At 48.9% G+C, this 16,373-nt stretch overlaps 6 protein-coding genes across 6 annotated transcripts; 4 read left to right on the forward strand and 2 right to left on the reverse strand.

Moving 5' to 3' along the window:
• Window positions 1–1,194: 1,194 nt before the first annotated feature.
• On the forward strand, window positions 1,195–2,457 carry ANKHD1_3 (Ankyrin repeat and KH domain-containing protein 1; the record flags this gene model as incomplete). Its single annotated transcript, XM_014685513.1, has 1 exon — window positions 1,195–2,457. One exon carries the CDS (start codon window positions 1,195–1,197, stop codon window positions 2,455–2,457), a length of 1,263 nt encoding a protein of 420 aa, XP_014540999.1.
• A 1,608-nt stretch (window positions 2,458–4,065) lies between these two features.
• Window positions 4,066–5,805, forward strand: G6M90_00g054060 (uncharacterized protein; the record flags this gene model as incomplete). Its single annotated transcript, XM_014685512.1, has 1 exon — window positions 4,066–5,805. The coding sequence occupies one exon, from the start codon at window positions 4,066–4,068 to the stop codon at window positions 5,803–5,805; it is 1,740 nt and encodes a 579-aa protein (XP_014540998.1).
• An 846-nt stretch (window positions 5,806–6,651) lies between these two features.
• On the forward strand, window positions 6,652–7,746 carry NSP5 (Nitrile-specifier protein 5; the record flags this gene model as incomplete). Its single annotated transcript, XM_014685511.2, has 2 exons — window positions 6,652–6,826; window positions 6,899–7,746. 2 exons carry the CDS (start codon window positions 6,652–6,654, stop codon window positions 7,744–7,746), a joined length of 1,023 nt encoding a protein of 340 aa, XP_014540997.2.
• A 686-nt stretch (window positions 7,747–8,432) lies between these two features.
• Acad10 (Acyl-CoA dehydrogenase family member 10) lies at window positions 8,433–10,006 on the forward strand (the record flags this gene model as incomplete). Its single annotated transcript, XM_014685510.1, has 4 exons — window positions 8,433–8,546; window positions 8,603–9,064; window positions 9,112–9,429; window positions 9,488–10,006. The coding sequence occupies 4 exons, from the start codon at window positions 8,433–8,435 to the stop codon at window positions 10,004–10,006; spliced, it is 1,413 nt and encodes a 470-aa protein (XP_014540996.1).
• Window positions 10,007–11,560: 1,554 nt separating this feature from the next.
• PEP1 (Acid protease) lies at window positions 11,561–13,045 on the reverse strand (the record flags this gene model as incomplete). Its single annotated transcript, XM_014685509.1, has 4 exons — window positions 11,561–11,772; window positions 11,834–12,189; window positions 12,242–12,527; window positions 12,598–13,045. The coding sequence occupies 4 exons, from the start codon at window positions 13,043–13,045 to the stop codon at window positions 11,561–11,563; spliced, it is 1,302 nt and encodes a 433-aa protein (XP_014540995.1).
• A 2,442-nt stretch (window positions 13,046–15,487) lies between these two features.
• On the reverse strand, window positions 15,488–16,264 carry G6M90_00g054100 (uncharacterized protein; the record flags this gene model as incomplete). The annotated part of the gene is made up of 1 exon (XM_014685508.1): window positions 15,488–16,264. One exon carries the CDS (start codon window positions 16,262–16,264, stop codon window positions 15,488–15,490), a length of 777 nt encoding a protein of 258 aa, XP_014540994.1.
• Between the last annotated feature and the right edge of the window lie 109 nt (window positions 16,265–16,373).

Consider the following 16,373-nt stretch of genomic DNA (forward strand, 5'->3'; position numbering starts at 1 on the left):
GTGTGTGAGTACCTGCGAGCACGGGTGAGTGGTAGAGACAAAGTGGCGAAATCATTCGGCATTGCCGGAACATAGCAGGTTGTCTTTCAGTGTCGTCTCGGAAGATGCTCGGCCTTGGTCATAGGCGGCTGGCTTTTGTAGTCTGATGTGAGATGCCCGGAGATGTCAAAAATCGCATCACCGGCCGAGGTACGCTGGTGAATACGTAAAAAAGGTCCTTTGAAGGGATACAGATGTCCATGTTCGTTATGTTGCGTCAAGGGTTTGTGGCGCCGTCACATGGCAGTCACGGCAAACTTAATGTTGGCTTCCCCATAATTTTAGCAAGTTCAAGGTCCAAGAGGACTTGACTCTACCGACCTTCTCGCACAACTCGAGTCAATACATTATCATTGTGTTTCAAAATGACATCAAACATTAAAAGCGCACAGGTGGATGACTCTATCCAGAGCCAAGAAGAAACACAACGTCAATCTACCACTATTTCCCCTGGGGACATGAAGCGCAATATCTCTACAGGAACACGAACGGCTATGCTCTTGTTGTGCTGCTGCGCGAACCTTCTGTCTTCCATCATTCTAAGCGCCGTGGCTTGGTCTGTTATAATTCAAAATCCAAGTAAACCAATCTTGAACGTTTTCGGGGTACGTAGTCTCTCTTCTTTGATGCTGCTTTGAGACTGACGTGTCCGTCAAGGGAGCTCGCAAAGTCGCCCTTCAAGTATTTCCGACCTGTTCCAATGAAGCCGCTCTTTCCATCCTTATACCAGCAACCGTTATCTTTGCCGTCACTGCACTAATGCCCACAACTAGCCGAGGCTTCCTGCTGGTCGAGTTGAGAGTGTCGCTCTTTGGGCAGATTTGTTGGCTTGTTGCAGGCGTAACGGCGGCGGAATAATGTACGGTCTGCTTCCCTTGTTCCATAAGCGCCGGAATGATTGCAGGTGCCCTGAGAGAATTGGCGACAGTTGACACCACTAAATTGAACTTGGAGGCCTCATTAGGAGCTTTTTTTTCGGCAGTACGAAAAGGTCGCGCCGGAATGATTGCAGGTACCCTGGGAGAATTGGCGACAGACTTGATCATTAACTTGCTCTTGGGGCCCTCATTAGGAGCTTTTTTTTCGCCAGTACCAAAAGGTCGCGCCGGAATGATTGCAGGTACCCTGGGAGAATTGGCGACAGACACCACTAAAATGAACTCAGAGGCCTCATTAGGAGCTTTTTTTTCGGCAGTACGAAAAGGTCGCGCCGTCATTGTCGAAGGACTACTTGAGAAAGGCATTGAACCCAACTCGAGGGACATGTATAATCAGACAGCATTATCTCTGGCCGCCGCGAATGGGAATGAGAGCGTAGCCAAGCTTCTGGTCAAGCATGGTGCCACCATTGATTCCGAGGATGACTACAGTCGGTCGCCGTTGTGGCTGGCTGCCGAGAAGGGGCACCTAGAGATCGTTGAGCTGCTTTTGGAGAATGGCGCCGATGCTAATTCGAAGAGCAACTCCGGCCAAACACTTCTGCAACGGGCTGTCCAAAGATCGAACAAAGAGCTCGTTGAGCTACTACTAGACAATGGCGCTGATATCGAGGCGAATAGTTCCTCTGGCCAGACGCTTCTGTCATTAGCTGTTAAGAAAGGGCGTGCCGGAATCGTTGAGCTGCTGCTTCAAAATGGCGCCGGCGTCGAGTTAAAGAGCCAGTCTGGACAAGACCTCCTTTGGTGGGCTGCGAAGAGAGGCAACGGGGAGATTGTTAAGCTTCTGCTTGAGAATGGTGCTCCTACCGAGTGCGAAGGGGAGAAACATACGCTGCTGCAGTGGGCTGCCAAGAGAGGCAATGAGGTCATTACCAAGCTGCTGCTAGACAACGGCGCCGACATCGAGGCCACACGTTACATGGTTCCGACACCGCTATTATTAGCCGCTTGCCATGGGCACGAGCAGGTTGTTTATCTGCTTCTAGAGAATGGCGCTAATACTGAGGTGACGAATAAATTTCGACTAACACCACTCTTATTAGCTACTGTCAGAAATCACGAGGCCGTCGTTAGGCTGCTGCTAGAGAATGGAGCCGAAATTCCTCCATTTGTCGAATCTAAAGAACAACCAGCAGCACTATTATTAGCCATTGAAAGAGGTAACGAGGCTATTGTTAAGCTACTGCTTGAGAACGGCGCTGATCTTGATGATCCGGGTTACGGTAGTCATATTGAGGCGACAGGAAGGATTTCTTATACACCACTATCATTAGCTGCTAAGATTGGCCATAAGGAAATTGTTAAGCTGCTGCTACGTAATGGCGCTGATATTGAGGCGAAAGGTGTGTATAACGATACACCGCTCAGATTAGCTGCCAGGTATAACCATGAGGAAATTTTCAATCTGCTATTAGAGAAGGGCGCTCTGCCACTAGAGAAGGAGTCTGATGTTCGGTGGATAGCTGAGAAACATTGGTAAATGTAGTCCCGGCGTTGTTCGAGCTGTCGAGTCAATATTGTAGTGCGCCGCAAACCGCTGGAAAAAGCAGGCCTAAATAGAATAGGCCCGGATTCTTGTAGCCAAACCTTCGCATCAACAGTATCGTAATAAAGACCGGTATTTACATGTCCACACAGAACCAAGAATTGTATTGGCATGTTTAAACCGTTATTTTAATATAAGCGTTATGCTCGTAGAGAAATAACCGTGTTAGTTGGTCTTATCGGCTTTGCCGAATGCTAACATCAACGAATTTGTGTATTGTATCAAGTTTTGAATTTTTTTCGTAATTTTTTTTTCATTAGTCCAAATAACTGTACAAGCACCGTACATGAATTACTTTATCGGGTAGCACAATGTGTTGGCCGTTCCTAGGCCAGGGAAACATAACTGACCACGTAATACATCGTGAGTACACGCATCGCGACGCGTCAGACACAAGCATTGTGTATTATATAGTAGAAAGCGTAACACCTGTCTAAGAACTTGTTTGAAAATTATTTAATACGGTGGCTATCCTGATAATATATGAAATAATAGCCGACATACGTATCGCCGACAAGAGCGAAGAGGAAACCATGTTCCATAGTACAAGAATAAGCTTTAAATCCATTAAATAAGAGGTAAATTTTAGCATGACCGCTTTTTGTTTCGGTAGCTGACACATATTTCCGTCCGTTAATTGATGGAGGGTCTAACTTGTGCCGCTACTAAAATTTGGCACTGGCAGAGTGCAGGTTTGCTGGAAGAGGGCAACTCTGCGGCCACGGGAGGTACTGGCTGCCAATGTAGGAGAATACTCCATGCTTAACATTCCGCAAGGGCGAGACCCACGACCAAAGAGAAAATACGTACGTTCAGAGAACTAACGTCCAGTTGCTTCCAGAAGCTGAAGCTAGAGTAGCATGGAGTTGTCTGCCAAGGCACTCGACACACCTCCGCCCGCCCTACAGCCCCGGTTCAATATCGAGTAGTCTAGCCATCATGTCAAGACGACTGCACTTGGCATCTGCAGGACGCTTGGCATAGAATTTGTCTTTGGCTGCCTTGAGCAGTCTCCTCCTTTCCCCGTCTTCCTTCCCGTCCGACCACGTCGTGTCCCAACTCATCAAGTTCCCAGGAAAGAACTTGACTCGGCGACTAGCGACCTACCATGATTCTCAAACCAGCTTTTCTTGCATTGACCAATGTGGATCCCTGGGCGCTCGCCGATGTCCTTGCACTCTTGGCACTCTTGGCCATCTTGGACCTGCTGATCTGGTATCGATTCTAACTGCCGGCAGTTGACGCTAGACCATATTCTTCCACAGCTACACGAGTCGTCGGGCGTATTTGGGATGGAGCCATGAAATCGCATTAAACCTGATAGGGCTAGGCGAAATTCTTATTCCATGTAGGGCCAGCCAATCGGCCGTCTAGATGCCCGTTCTTGATCTGCAAATGGAAACATCACAGTGGAGGCTTGAGTGCATTTTTCGTCACGGTTTTCCCCTTTACTCTGGTGTGGAAGCAAGGTGATGTTTGACGTGGTGCGTCGTCTTTTCTCTTTGTTTCCTTTTATTCTTGAAGCCGTGATAATGTGTCATCATGGCCGCCGCCTCGCCTGCATCGTCGACAAGAACCAAGTCCGACCATGTCGACGCTTCGGAAAAGCAGCCGCGCTGGCGCATATCCTCTTTATCACGCCGGACGGGTGCATCGACGCAACAGTATGCCTATGAGAGTTTTCACCGCGGCAAGCAGCTGCGGCACATGATCTTCTGGACCTTCTGCCGGTGGCTATTCACAGCCGTGCTAGCCATGTCCATCTTTGTGGTAATATGGAAATATTCCCAACCCGCTGCTCTGCCGGCAATCAAGAAGAGCGAGTTCAACTCACTCGTTATTGGATTGTCCATTGCCTACAGTCTGAATCTTGCCAGCGCCCTCAAGAGAGATGCTAGTTATCTGCGCTGGTGGCTGCTCAGCCTGCGGCCCTACTCCCCTCGAGAGGCCGATCTTATCCTGCAATGCGAAAACATGAGCGGTCTCTTGAAGCTGGGATACATGTCCCGCCACCTGTCCATCCGGCTGTTTGTGCTTCTCTTCCTGACTCTCAACATGGCTGCGCAAGTGGCCCTCGCCCTACTCGGAATTACGTACAATATAAATCCCGCAGATCATATAACCGTCACCCGGCCAGGCCTCGTGTCTATTCCCGACATGAGCTCAATTCAGCTGGACAAGAGTCTTATTAGCGGTACTCGGAGGCCCGATCTAGATGACTCCCAGACCGAGAACGCAAGACGATATATGGCCAACACTTTTGGTCAATCTACATTGACCATGCAATGGAACTCTATAGACGAGGCGCCGAAACCAGGAAAGTTCAATGATGCGCGGGACCCAATCTTTTTTTCCAACATCACCGACGGCCTCCCCGTCATCTACACGTACTATTTCTACGAGTCGTCCCCCCAAGACGCAGACTACGTGGCCAGCGTGGCGACGAATCGGACAATCTCCGCATGGTCCGACTGCAAAGAGTACAAGGTCGTTGCCGGCGGCGACGGCTTAAGCCCCAACATTACCTTCTTGTGGGAAGACAATGAACCGATTTCCTGGGAACTTCCGTCTGCCAAGGGCCCCGATCAAGTCATGTACATTCACGACCCGGAACTCGACGCGGGGGACACGTGGGCCGTCATCTACGCCTTTGAAGCCTCCATCAAAGAGCCGTGGTTCTACAGGTGCAACACCACCATTGGATCCGTCACCAACGCCGTCATCAAGGAGCACGAGGTCAGCGCCAATGTCACGCGCTACGCCGCCGCCGCCATTGCTCTCCAAGGCTACGGCTCCTCGGCCGGGGACCTGACCAACAACACCAAGTTCACCCAGTGGCAGAGCTACCCGTCCCAATCCACATTCGGCTACCCCTACAACGGAACCGCTGACATGAGGGGCGCCACGGCGTCTTTATTTGCCATTGGGACCGTTGTTGCCGTTGCAGGGGCCAACGACGACGTGGAGGTGCGCGGCATGACCCCCATGAGAGGCATTACGCTTGAGATCGCGAGCTGGACGACATTGTATCTGATTTTGGGGCTGACCGTTGGTTTGCAGCTCTTCTTCTCTGTTGCGGCCGTGGTTATCGCCAATACGGTGCAGCTGAGGGGCCATAGTCACCTTGCCATGACCGCGTTGCTGAGAGAATCCCTGGACGGGCTGGGGAGTGCCGCACCGGTCGCGTCGGGTAAGCAAGTGGCTGCCATGATGGGGGACAAGGCCAAGCTGCGGTATGAGAGGCGAGGAAAGGGAAGGGGTTACCACGTCATGGTGAGCTAGGTTTTGGTGTGTATATGCCGGGGTGAGAGGAGCACTTGAATGAAAAGGGGCGACTTGGAACTTGTCCTCTGTGAGGTGCCATGAAGATGCATCAGGGCTCATGTGGCTCCACGGCTACGTGTCATCAAAAAAAAAGAGCGTGCTCTCATTGCACAGGAATTGCTATAGTCTCCCTTGTATTTTTCGTTGATATGACTTGTATATACGGCACTTAAAAGCGCATGGACAACTTGGACGCTCGATAGCATGAATTTTAAGCGCATTATCAGACCATGTATTCAAGTGAACAGGCAAGAGAATAGCACGTAGAACAAACATCTTAAAATGTCAGAGCCCCCAAGTTGGCTAATAAAAAGGACAACTTTTCGTTTTAGGCTTTCTATTAGGCTAAGTGCATCGCATAATACATTAATCCCATGGAGACACGCCCTGTAATCGTAAACGTTTCTAAACATATCATTCATAGATTTTGCTACGACGGCGAGGTCCAGCTGCTCGACTCACCATTATATTATATAACCCCAAGACTCAGACTCACCTGACTAATCGGACAGCTCTTCCAGTCCGATTATCTAACTCACGCTAATACCCGTTGATGCAAGGATGATAACCCATCAGCCAATGAGCATACACCACGCCTGCACCAACTTGACGCCTCTTGACATGATCATCTCCAAGGGCCAGTGCCATGGCACAAAATGGGAACAGTGGTGCTCGATTCCGTGTCGCGCGTTATTTTAAGGTTTTTAGTATATAAATACCTCTCGAGACTCCTCGACATCTTCTTCCTTGCCTCTGCGAACCCTCAAAAATACATTGACGCTTGACTGTCACTTCCCATTTAAGATGTCTTTCCCTTCTGGCTCCTGGACACAAATCGCACACTCCTCCCGGCTTTGTCGCTCCTCCCATGCTCTGTCTGTACTTGGCTCCAAGGCCTATATTTTTGGGGGAGAACTGCTGCCAAGACAGCCGGTCGATAATCAGTGTGACGTGGTTGATTTGGCCACCGAGTCTCATGGTGCGGGTTGTCCTTTCATATCCCGACCATTATACCTATTTCAGAACGCCCATTCTCACATCTGGCTTATAGACAAACTAAACACACTAGCTGTTGCGAATGCGCCATCCCCGAGGGTTGGCACACCCAGCGTATCCGCCAACGGGCACATCTGGTTATTCTCAGGCCGCGGTGGCCTAGCCATGGATCCTATCGACGAGAAAGGTAGTCTGTGGAGATGTAACCCTGCCAGTCCTAGCTGGGACTTGGTGAAGACGACATCTCCCGAGTATCCCGCTGCGCGAAGCTACCATGCAATGACATCCGATGGCGTAAAGACCATCTATCTCCACGCGGGTTGTCCGTCCAAGGGTCGCCTCTCGGACCTCTGGGCATTTGATACCGAAAGCCTAGAGTGGACTGAACTCCCGGCTGCTCCTGGCCCCGCGCGCGGGGGGACATCGATTACATTCTGTCAAGGCAAACTGTACCGTATGGGAGGCTTTGATGGATCATCCGAGCAGGGTGGCATTTTGGATTGTTACGAGCCGGCAACAAGAAGCTGGCAAAGTATGCCTTTTAGTCCTGATGGTATTCATGGTCCCGGTGCCAGAAGCGTGGCTACACTGCTATCTCTAAGGAGCGCAGGAGAGCATGTCCTTCTGACAATGTTTGGTGAAAGCGATCCTTCGTCTTTGGGACATGCGGGGGCTGGGAAAATGCTTCGTGATGCGTGGACTTTTAGTATTCGGGCCTCGGCCTGGAAGAAAATCGTATTTGAGGGTGATGTACCTGCCGCGAGAGGGTGGTTTTCGGCAGATGTCCTCCTGGGAGATGGCCGAGACGCTGTCATTATCCATGGGGGTTTGGCCGAGGATAATTCTCGATTGGGAGATGTTTGGAGAATGGAATTGGTCGGAGATTTCTACCAGTTTGTTTGAACCGATTAAGCCTCCCTTGTGTTAGGCGAAATTATGTCCGAATTCCGCTTTCTTGAGGACGTCGAAATAAACTTGATTGAGATGTTTTCAGGTGTCTTTATAAAGCAGCTGCCTGTTACTATTTGCAATCGTTATTCTATCCTTCGACCCTCACCGGAGGCATTTACGACAGGGACTTAGCTACAAATATTTGCGGTTTCTTTCGACTTGGATATTTCCCTCGTACTTCCGTATAGTTTCATATTAGAGTGACCATACATCTACTACATATTCTTGAGGGTATTTTGGAACCCATTTCGGCGGTCATCGTTCCTGATCTCTAGCTATGGAGCGAGGTTCCAGAATTAGCTCACGTATTGGCATGTCCACGTATTTGCCTGATTCGTTTGACATAGACTACTTTTTGAACAAGCTCCTCGAGAATAACCGACCCATGGAGAATCCATAACCACATTTGTGCCTCTGAGTAGATGGACTTGCTGTGTTGAGTAATCATTGCCGAGAGATGCGCCCGCGGGGAGTTGGAGAAAGCGGAGTAGATGAGGCATGTCGGGCGACAGCCTCGGCTCAAGGTTCCGACCGATCCGCCAAATCTATTTAACATCAATTGGACCGAAATCTCGCCTTTTACATACACACAACTCTACAAAGCTCAAGTATTACAACGTTTCATCTTCTACGCAATCATGTCGGTCCCGTATCTCCTGAGCAGCCAGGCTGGCCACATCCCTGCCTCGCAGAAGATTCCTGTTATTGCGAAACCATTTGTCAGCGAGAAGGCCGAAAAGGCATTGGATCTAGTCAGTGCCATGGCAATCCAGGCCGTGTATTCTCACATTTTAACGGGCCCGAATAGGTCGAGAGATTTGTCGAGGAAGAATGCATACCTGCCGAAGCGATTTTCTCGCAGCAGCTTGGCCAAGGCACAGCCAATCGGTTCAACGCACACCCACCAGTCATTGAAGATCTGAAAAGAAAGGCCAAGGCACTGGGGTTATGGAACATGTTCCTACCCAAGAACCACTTCAAAGAAAGCGCGGGCTTCAGCAATCTCGAGTACGGCTTAATGGCCGAATACTTGGGCAAGAGTTTCATCGCCAGCGAAGCAACAAACTGTGCTGCTCCTGACACGGGTAACATGGAAGTTCTTGCGAAATACGGCACCAAAGAACAGAAGGCTCAGTGGCTAGGTCCCCTGCTAGATGGCAACATTCGATCCGCCTTCCTCATGACGGAACCTCAAGTTGCTAGCAGCGATGCTCTCAACATCGAATTCAGCATGAAACAAGATGGCGATTATTGGATTTTAGATGGTCAGGTACGTTTCCCCGATTCGCTTCGCGGTGTTCGTTCTCACAGTCGCAGAAATGGTGGTCTAGTGGTGCTGGCGATAATCGATGTAAGCTGTATATAGTCATGGGGAAATCGGATCCGAACAACCCCCATACCTATAAGAAACATTCCGTCATCCTTGTGCCGGCAAATACTCCCGGCGTCACCGTCAAGCGTGTCCTCTCAGTCATCGGCTTTGACCATGCGCCACATGGTCACGCGCATATTATATTCAACAATGTTCGCGTCCACAAAGATAACCTGATACTCGGCCAGGGGAGGGGATTCGAAGTCGTCCAGGGTCGTCTGGGACCAGGGCGAATCCATCATGCTATGAGGACTGTGGGCGTTGTGAGTGTATATCATCCCTGTTGTGCCGCGGATCAAACAACTAACACGGCGGGAACAGGCTGAAAGAGCCCTTGAGTACTTCATTGCCCGCTCAAATGATCCTTCTAGGCGCCCATTCGGTAAAAACCTCAGTGAGCATGGCGTCATGCTAGAAAGAATTGCCAAATCGCGTATCGAAATCGACTCGGCCCGTCTCGCTGTCCTCAATGCCGCAATCAAAATTGACCAAGGCAACGCCAAGGACGCCCTCAAAGAGATTGCCGAGGTCAAGATTCAAGTTCCGAGCATGGCCCTGGAGGTCCTTGATCGCGCAATGCAGGCGCATGGAGGAGCCGGCGTGTCCCAAGACACGCCGTTGGCTAGTATGTGGGCTGATGCTCGGACAATGAGGATCGTTGATGGCCCGGACGAGGTACATATGATTCAGTTGGGGCGCAATGAGAGCAAGCGAGGTCTAAACCTGTTAAAGAAAATCGATTCACAGAAGCACAAAACTTCAGAGTTGCGCAAGTATTACGGCCTGGATGAAAGGGACACTCTGGAACTCAACAGGACAAGTGGAACTGCGAAATTGTAACACGACATTTATTGACTGTGGTGCGACTACGGCATGTCACTTGCTCTAATTGCCCTAAGGTAGGAGCAACTCTGTAAGAAATACTATATAACTATAAAATATCATCAGAGAATAAGTACACCCAAGCTCTGTGGAAAGTAAAATGCCGTTTCGTGCGAGATGGGGTTCCATTGCGTGAAACTGAAGATATGCAGCCGCCTTGCTCGGGCAGTGTAAGAATACCGCAACGAGCAGCCTTTTAAATACCCAATCTGTAAAGATTTGGCGGTCCGACACTTTCTGCGATATAAATTCTCAAAGAATACTGAGCTGCACTCCGAATTCCGTCGTTATCCCTCTCCTATATACTAGATAACTGTTTCACGACTTCATCGCAGTGACTCATAAGTCATGAGCCAGTCAGGACATTATTGCACATAGTCCTCTTCCTCTTCTAGAGAAACTTTTGGGTCAAGGCGCTTCCAGAGGAGCTTTTTAAACCACTGAGGCCAGAAGCCACCAGTCAAGGATGGCCTGAATCTTGAGCGTCTTGGTGTCAACGATGACGTTATACTGCCCGAGATGCTTATGGCAAAAAACATATTCCCCTTTCTTCTAACGTGATTTCTAGCACCTATTCGCCTTCTATTATTCGCTAGTGATCCGATGAGGCCATAAACAAGATTCACCAGGTACTCCTGGAACACTGAATTGAAGGGCCAGTAAGATTATCACGTGCTGTTCCAGCTCCTTCGTTACCATCTCCTTCTCTTCTTACTTAGGTTTGATTATACTAACGCTTTAGAGAAATTATGATTGGAAGTAAAAGGCGCTATCGTCTTTAAAGTTGAACCAGTCTCCCACAAGGAAATATTTCTTGTGGGCGAGGACAACTAACTTGGTTCTCAACGGTCGTTTTACTCTCGATGTGTAACCATTTTCAAATTTCCGCAAATGTATAGTGGGATGACTCACGAACAGTTGTCAAGAGTTTCGCTATAAGGGGGATCAAGAGGATGCGTCCTTTGCTGTGCTTTGGGGGGTTAGAACAGTATATGAGACAGGTCTGGGATTTGAGCTCGAGCCTCACTTCACTGGCCAAATAGTTACACAAACGGCCTGGCCCACACGTGAATTGCTCAGCGGGCTTACCAGTCTCTTTAGGCCTAGTTAAGTTGACATTCAAGGTGGACGAGGTGTCTTGAGTTCATGGTAATGCTGTCATCATTAGGCATCAAGTTTTCATCGGGGATACCGAGTAAAGTCTACATTGTCACTGACATAAATAGAGCTTCTGTCATATAGCCCCAATGCTTGGACGACAGGAAAGAGTGAGAAAACTCTGAATTGTCTATATAAAATGTCAAACTATGCACCAACTGAATACTTGCTGGGAAAACATCCGCTCCCAAGCATGTATCAGATAGCGAATGATTGCTGCTGCCCTAGATGAGCGGCTTGATATCGACACGAACCCTCGGCACAGCAGCAGGAGAAGAAAACTGGCACAACCAAACAAGAGAATTCCCACACACGTCGAAGTCGACGGTGACCAGTTGCCAATCAGGGGACTCATTAAGCTGGAACGGAGCCAGGCGCAGCAGGCGGCGGCTGATCGGCTTCCGGTTCCTCACGCGCACACTTACCAGTGACATTATCTGGTATGGTGCCGTCAATGGCAACTACAGTAGAGCCGCAATCAGCACCCCTGGCAACATACATGGTTTTGCCTGCATGATCATGGACGACGTATGACCGGCGCAGAAATTGTCGGCCGACCCAAATACCTAAGTAGTACAAAGTTAGCTGTGGCGATAATAACTGACTCTGATCAGATGGGACCCTTACTGGTTGGTCGACGATTTGTAGCTCCAATAAACGTTTTGCAGGTTTTACCATCGGGTGCCCGTTCACGCACCAAGTCCGAAAGAGGCACCGAGACGACGGTATTGTCAGTAATCTGGAAATCAAAGGCCGCCCCCTTGTCAACTACATCGCAGGGAAAGTTATATGCATCGCCTTCAACGACAGCTCCTGTCTTTGCGACAAAGTCCCGCCTTGTACCTCTAACAGGGTAGAAACCCAGAGACCCGGAGTCTACTCCCAGGGCTAGAGGTTGGCTTCTGGAGTCCTGAGTCGACAGTTCGACGGCGCCCTGGCCGCTGCCTGGCCTAAATGAAAGGGATTTGATCTCAAACGCATAGCTGAACAAGGTAATTAGTATAGCCAATGGTTGCAGGATGGGATCGCTCTTACAATCCCAAGCGGTTGTCCTTCTTCGGGAGCTTCTCAAGTTGCCCGGAGAACTTGCTCGTATCATATCCACCAAACGTGAGAGCGCCCTGGCCGTGCTTGCGAACGCCTAGTCCAAAAGCCTTGCTCTTTACAACGTTCTGGTCAAGAAGACTTTGAAGAATGAAATCCTTGCTATTTTCGTTGCCTCGCTCTGGTAGGAGACCCAACACGCCAACGTGCCGCCCCAAGTTGGTGCCAGGTCTGTCCAGATCACCCACACCAAGTGTTACTTTTCCCACGGATCGGCCTACAGTATAGTCAGATGAAGACTGTTTCAAAATAAAAAGTAAGAGAATATTTCAAGAGACCTGGCTTACCTCCAAAAGAGACGTTATCAGTATACAACTCTGTCGTGATTTGTTCGTTTCCATAGCTATTGAGCCGTTCTCGGCCAAGGTCTTGTAGAGAGCTGCTACTGTTTTGGTCAAAAAACGTAGACTCATCTCCTGCACGCTTCTGGCCGGGCTGGAGGCCCAATACCCAGAAATTATTAGATCCCGTGTCAGGTTCCACGATGACCTTTTGAGGCGGCGTTCCGACCTCGATGACAGCTCCCACGGCAATATCCTTGTTATACTGGTAATTGTCAATTCCTGTCGATAATTGACGTCGTGTTGCAGGTTTTCCATCTGTGTCGACTGCGGACGGCACATAAACCAACGGCAGATGGAGAACTCCGGCTGCTGCTGGACTTTCTTGCTTCTCACTCGGCAATGCCAGCGACTGGGACGCCAACAGCAGGAGTAATGCTTTCGATACAGGCATCATAAAAAACGATTCAAGAGCTGAGTATAAAGGAAGGTTTTTCTTTGCTTTTAATGAGTAAAAAAGAGCGGAATTGGTTGTCGATGTTGTCTTCTATCGGCCAAGGCAGCATCTTATATACATCTCGCTCTTCATGTGGCCATAGCCGCATTACGAAAATCTTGGCTCGTAATGCGTATGCGTGCTTTGTACGTTCTACTGCCCGAATTGCTTTGCCCTCATCTGTTTGAGCATCTGTAGAACAGATGATGCCGGCGACACGACTTTCTCATGACTCGGGTCCAACAAAGAAGTCGTATGTTTTTCAACATCATGAAGCGCACCTTCTCCGCGGCATAAGCTAGAGAGGGCGCAGTGTCCTTGAACTATCTTCTCAGCGATGCGTCGTGGCAATGCAATACGATCTTAGAAAGAAACCGCATTGAATGCAGGGTACTGGGGGCTGGAATAGTCAAGAGGCTAGTCGATCATGGCAGTTGCCCGAATGCCCGAATGCCCGAGGGCCCGAGAAGAAAAACCAAAGGACAGACATGTTGGCAGAGGCTCAAAGGGCAAAACTAAGAATCATTGGGCTTGCCTCCTGATGCCTACACCCTCAGGTTGTGAGCAATTCGAGTTGCCGAGTCTCATATCGTAGCGAACAAATTTTGGTTACTCCGTTATCAATTTTATTGAGCGTCCCCTGATATTCAAGAAGCCTCATATTAGGCACTTTACCAGACGCAGTTTCCCAACGGCGCTAATAAAACCTCTTTAATTTCTCATATACATTATTCCTCCAACATCCAGAAATTTCATCCGGTCGTTTTGTCAAGTTAGGAAAGTCCATCTTATCCGACGGCATTACGCATGAAACTACAATGCAACAGTTGCCAGCCTTCAACTCATCTAAATCCCTCTCGGAATTAGTAGTGACCCCTTATGTGTCGTCCTACGACTCGTATGTTCTGGCTGAAAAAAAAACTATTCTTGTCACTACGGGACTACTCTACGGCGTTCCGACCCGTGTGGAGTGTTGGTGCGTGACTGACACAAGAACCGCGTGGGTTGATCATCCACGCCGGAATTAAACGGTGGCGATGCTACCGGCATTAACAATTGATACCACTCGGGGCCTCGTTTCTCCACTACCACGAAACGTTAGACTTGTCTAGAGTAGTTGTGATGCCATAGGAATCATACGTGACAAAACTCGGGATGATCTTCCACAGTACAGGTGAACAAGCGCTATATCCGCCGGTACTGTCATGCTATTATAAGAATTACATGACTAGTTTGCGGCATAATTCAGAATCGAGTCGGTCCGAGCCGCGGATTCTAAATTCATCTGGCACTCAATGCGTCATCTCCGGTACTTCCTTACACTGATTTCATGGCGCTTAAACTGACACGAGGAATCACCCTTTAAGAGTGAATATTTGGCTAGTGTACCCGTCGCATCACGATGCGTTTATTCACGGTGTATTACGTGGTTAATTGCGGTTCCCTGGCTTAGGTACGGCTAAAAATAGTGTTACTAGATGTCTTGCGTGATTATTTCTAACTTGATACAAGGAAATATGTATGGGAGGTCAAACCCCTGTGTCATACTAGAAGCGTATTCACAGACGAGTCAGACGTGCTGAGTTCAGGCACTCAATAACATATGGAGTGCGGAAGTGTATTGCAGAGCCAAACATGATGGCTTAGGAACGGTCAGACAAAAAATCGCGTTTTTACATTGTTCTCCTTCTTTACTCCACCACATACCTCTCTGACTATATCCTGCATAGAGAAGGGAGAATTGTACTAGTATATCCCTTGATTCGAGATATTCCATGGCAGCCATAATGTTCAACTTCGACACCCTAAGGAAAAACAAAACATGAAAAACAGAACACAAGTTCAAGCTTCCTTAAAAGAACAACTGTCTGCCAACCAGCCGATTTCCTACAATGATTCTGTCCGCAATTCAGTAGTGGACTGGAAACATTTAATTATATTACACAAAAACTTCGAAATTTTCCACGCCTGCAACGTGAGAAAAGTATGGCGTAGTTCAGTAACCAACCCGCTATCCTCATCAGCAGGCGCGTTCTGCAGTTATGATGAGATGCATCACCAACTACAAATTGGTTGAAACCACCACATGCTATAGTAAGTATGTTTCGCCGCCTCGTACAATGCGAAGATCGATAAGGTGTACTGTCAAGCACACATGAGATACCACGAGAGAGGGTGAGGCTAAGAAATTACACTATGAAGATAAAATACTTCAAGCTTCGGAGAAAGGCAGAGTTATTGAGCACTAATAAGACGTACTAGATCATAGGGAGATGTATCTATTGCATCAACTCATCACAGGGGCTTTTACTTGAGTTAGGACATTCCGTCTCGATCAAAATTGACTATTTTATTGATTGCATTATCCATATGGAAAAACCGTTATAAGAGCACAAAGGTTCAACCAGGATACACGTTGGAAAACGACTCATGCCACTTATTCACGATTCTATTGCCCGGCCCGGCAGTAATCATGTCTTGCCCCTGCTCCCACTTCTTGGTAACCTCATCCATGAACTCGTTAATAGTCAGAGTAGAAGAGTCCTTTTCCTTCTTATTGTCATCCGGGTCCTCCCTCTCGCGATGAAGATCCGTGGCCACCATGGGCGGCGCAATCTCCACGACGCGGATAGCGCTGTGTTTCAGCTGCGTACGAAGGTTCATGCTCCACGAGTGCAGCCAGGCCTTTGTTCCGTTATACACGGGGTTTATAATAGAGAGCGGTACGAAGCCCAGGACGCTTGATACGTTGACAATCGCAGCACTCGGCTTAGACAAGAAGTGCGGTATCAGCTGGAGCGTCAGGTGCATCGGGCCGCGAATGTTGACGTCGATTTCCTGGTCAGCCTTGCGAAGGAAGTCGTCTGGCCCGAGCTTGTCAACCTCGAGAGGATTTTGGATGCCGGCGTTATTGACGACGCAGTCCAGCTCCGGATGTTCGGCGATGATCTTGCGCACAAATTGTGAAATGTCTTCCGTTTTGCCCGTGTCCAGCACGTAGTAGGCAGAAGCACCGATCTCTGAGACGGCAGTGCGCAAGTTGGACTCGGTGCGACCAGCAATAATGACCTTTGTGCCTTGAGAGACGAGGTATTTGGCAAATGCCTTGCCAATGCCGCCGCCGCCGCCGGTAACAAGAGCGCACTGGAATTTGGGAGAGCCCCGTGTGGAAGACATGTCGTCTGGTTGTAATTCTTCAAGCAGTGATGCTTTTCTGGTTCGTAATTCAGTAATGTGTTGTTATTTTTGAAGAATGTGGTGAGTGATGGATAGTTTTGAGGGGAGA

This window comes from Metarhizium brunneum, chromosome 3, assembly GCF_013426205.1.
Source record: "Metarhizium brunneum chromosome 3, complete sequence".
Lineage (NCBI taxonomy): Eukaryota > Fungi > Ascomycota > Sordariomycetes > Hypocreales > Clavicipitaceae > Metarhizium > Metarhizium brunneum.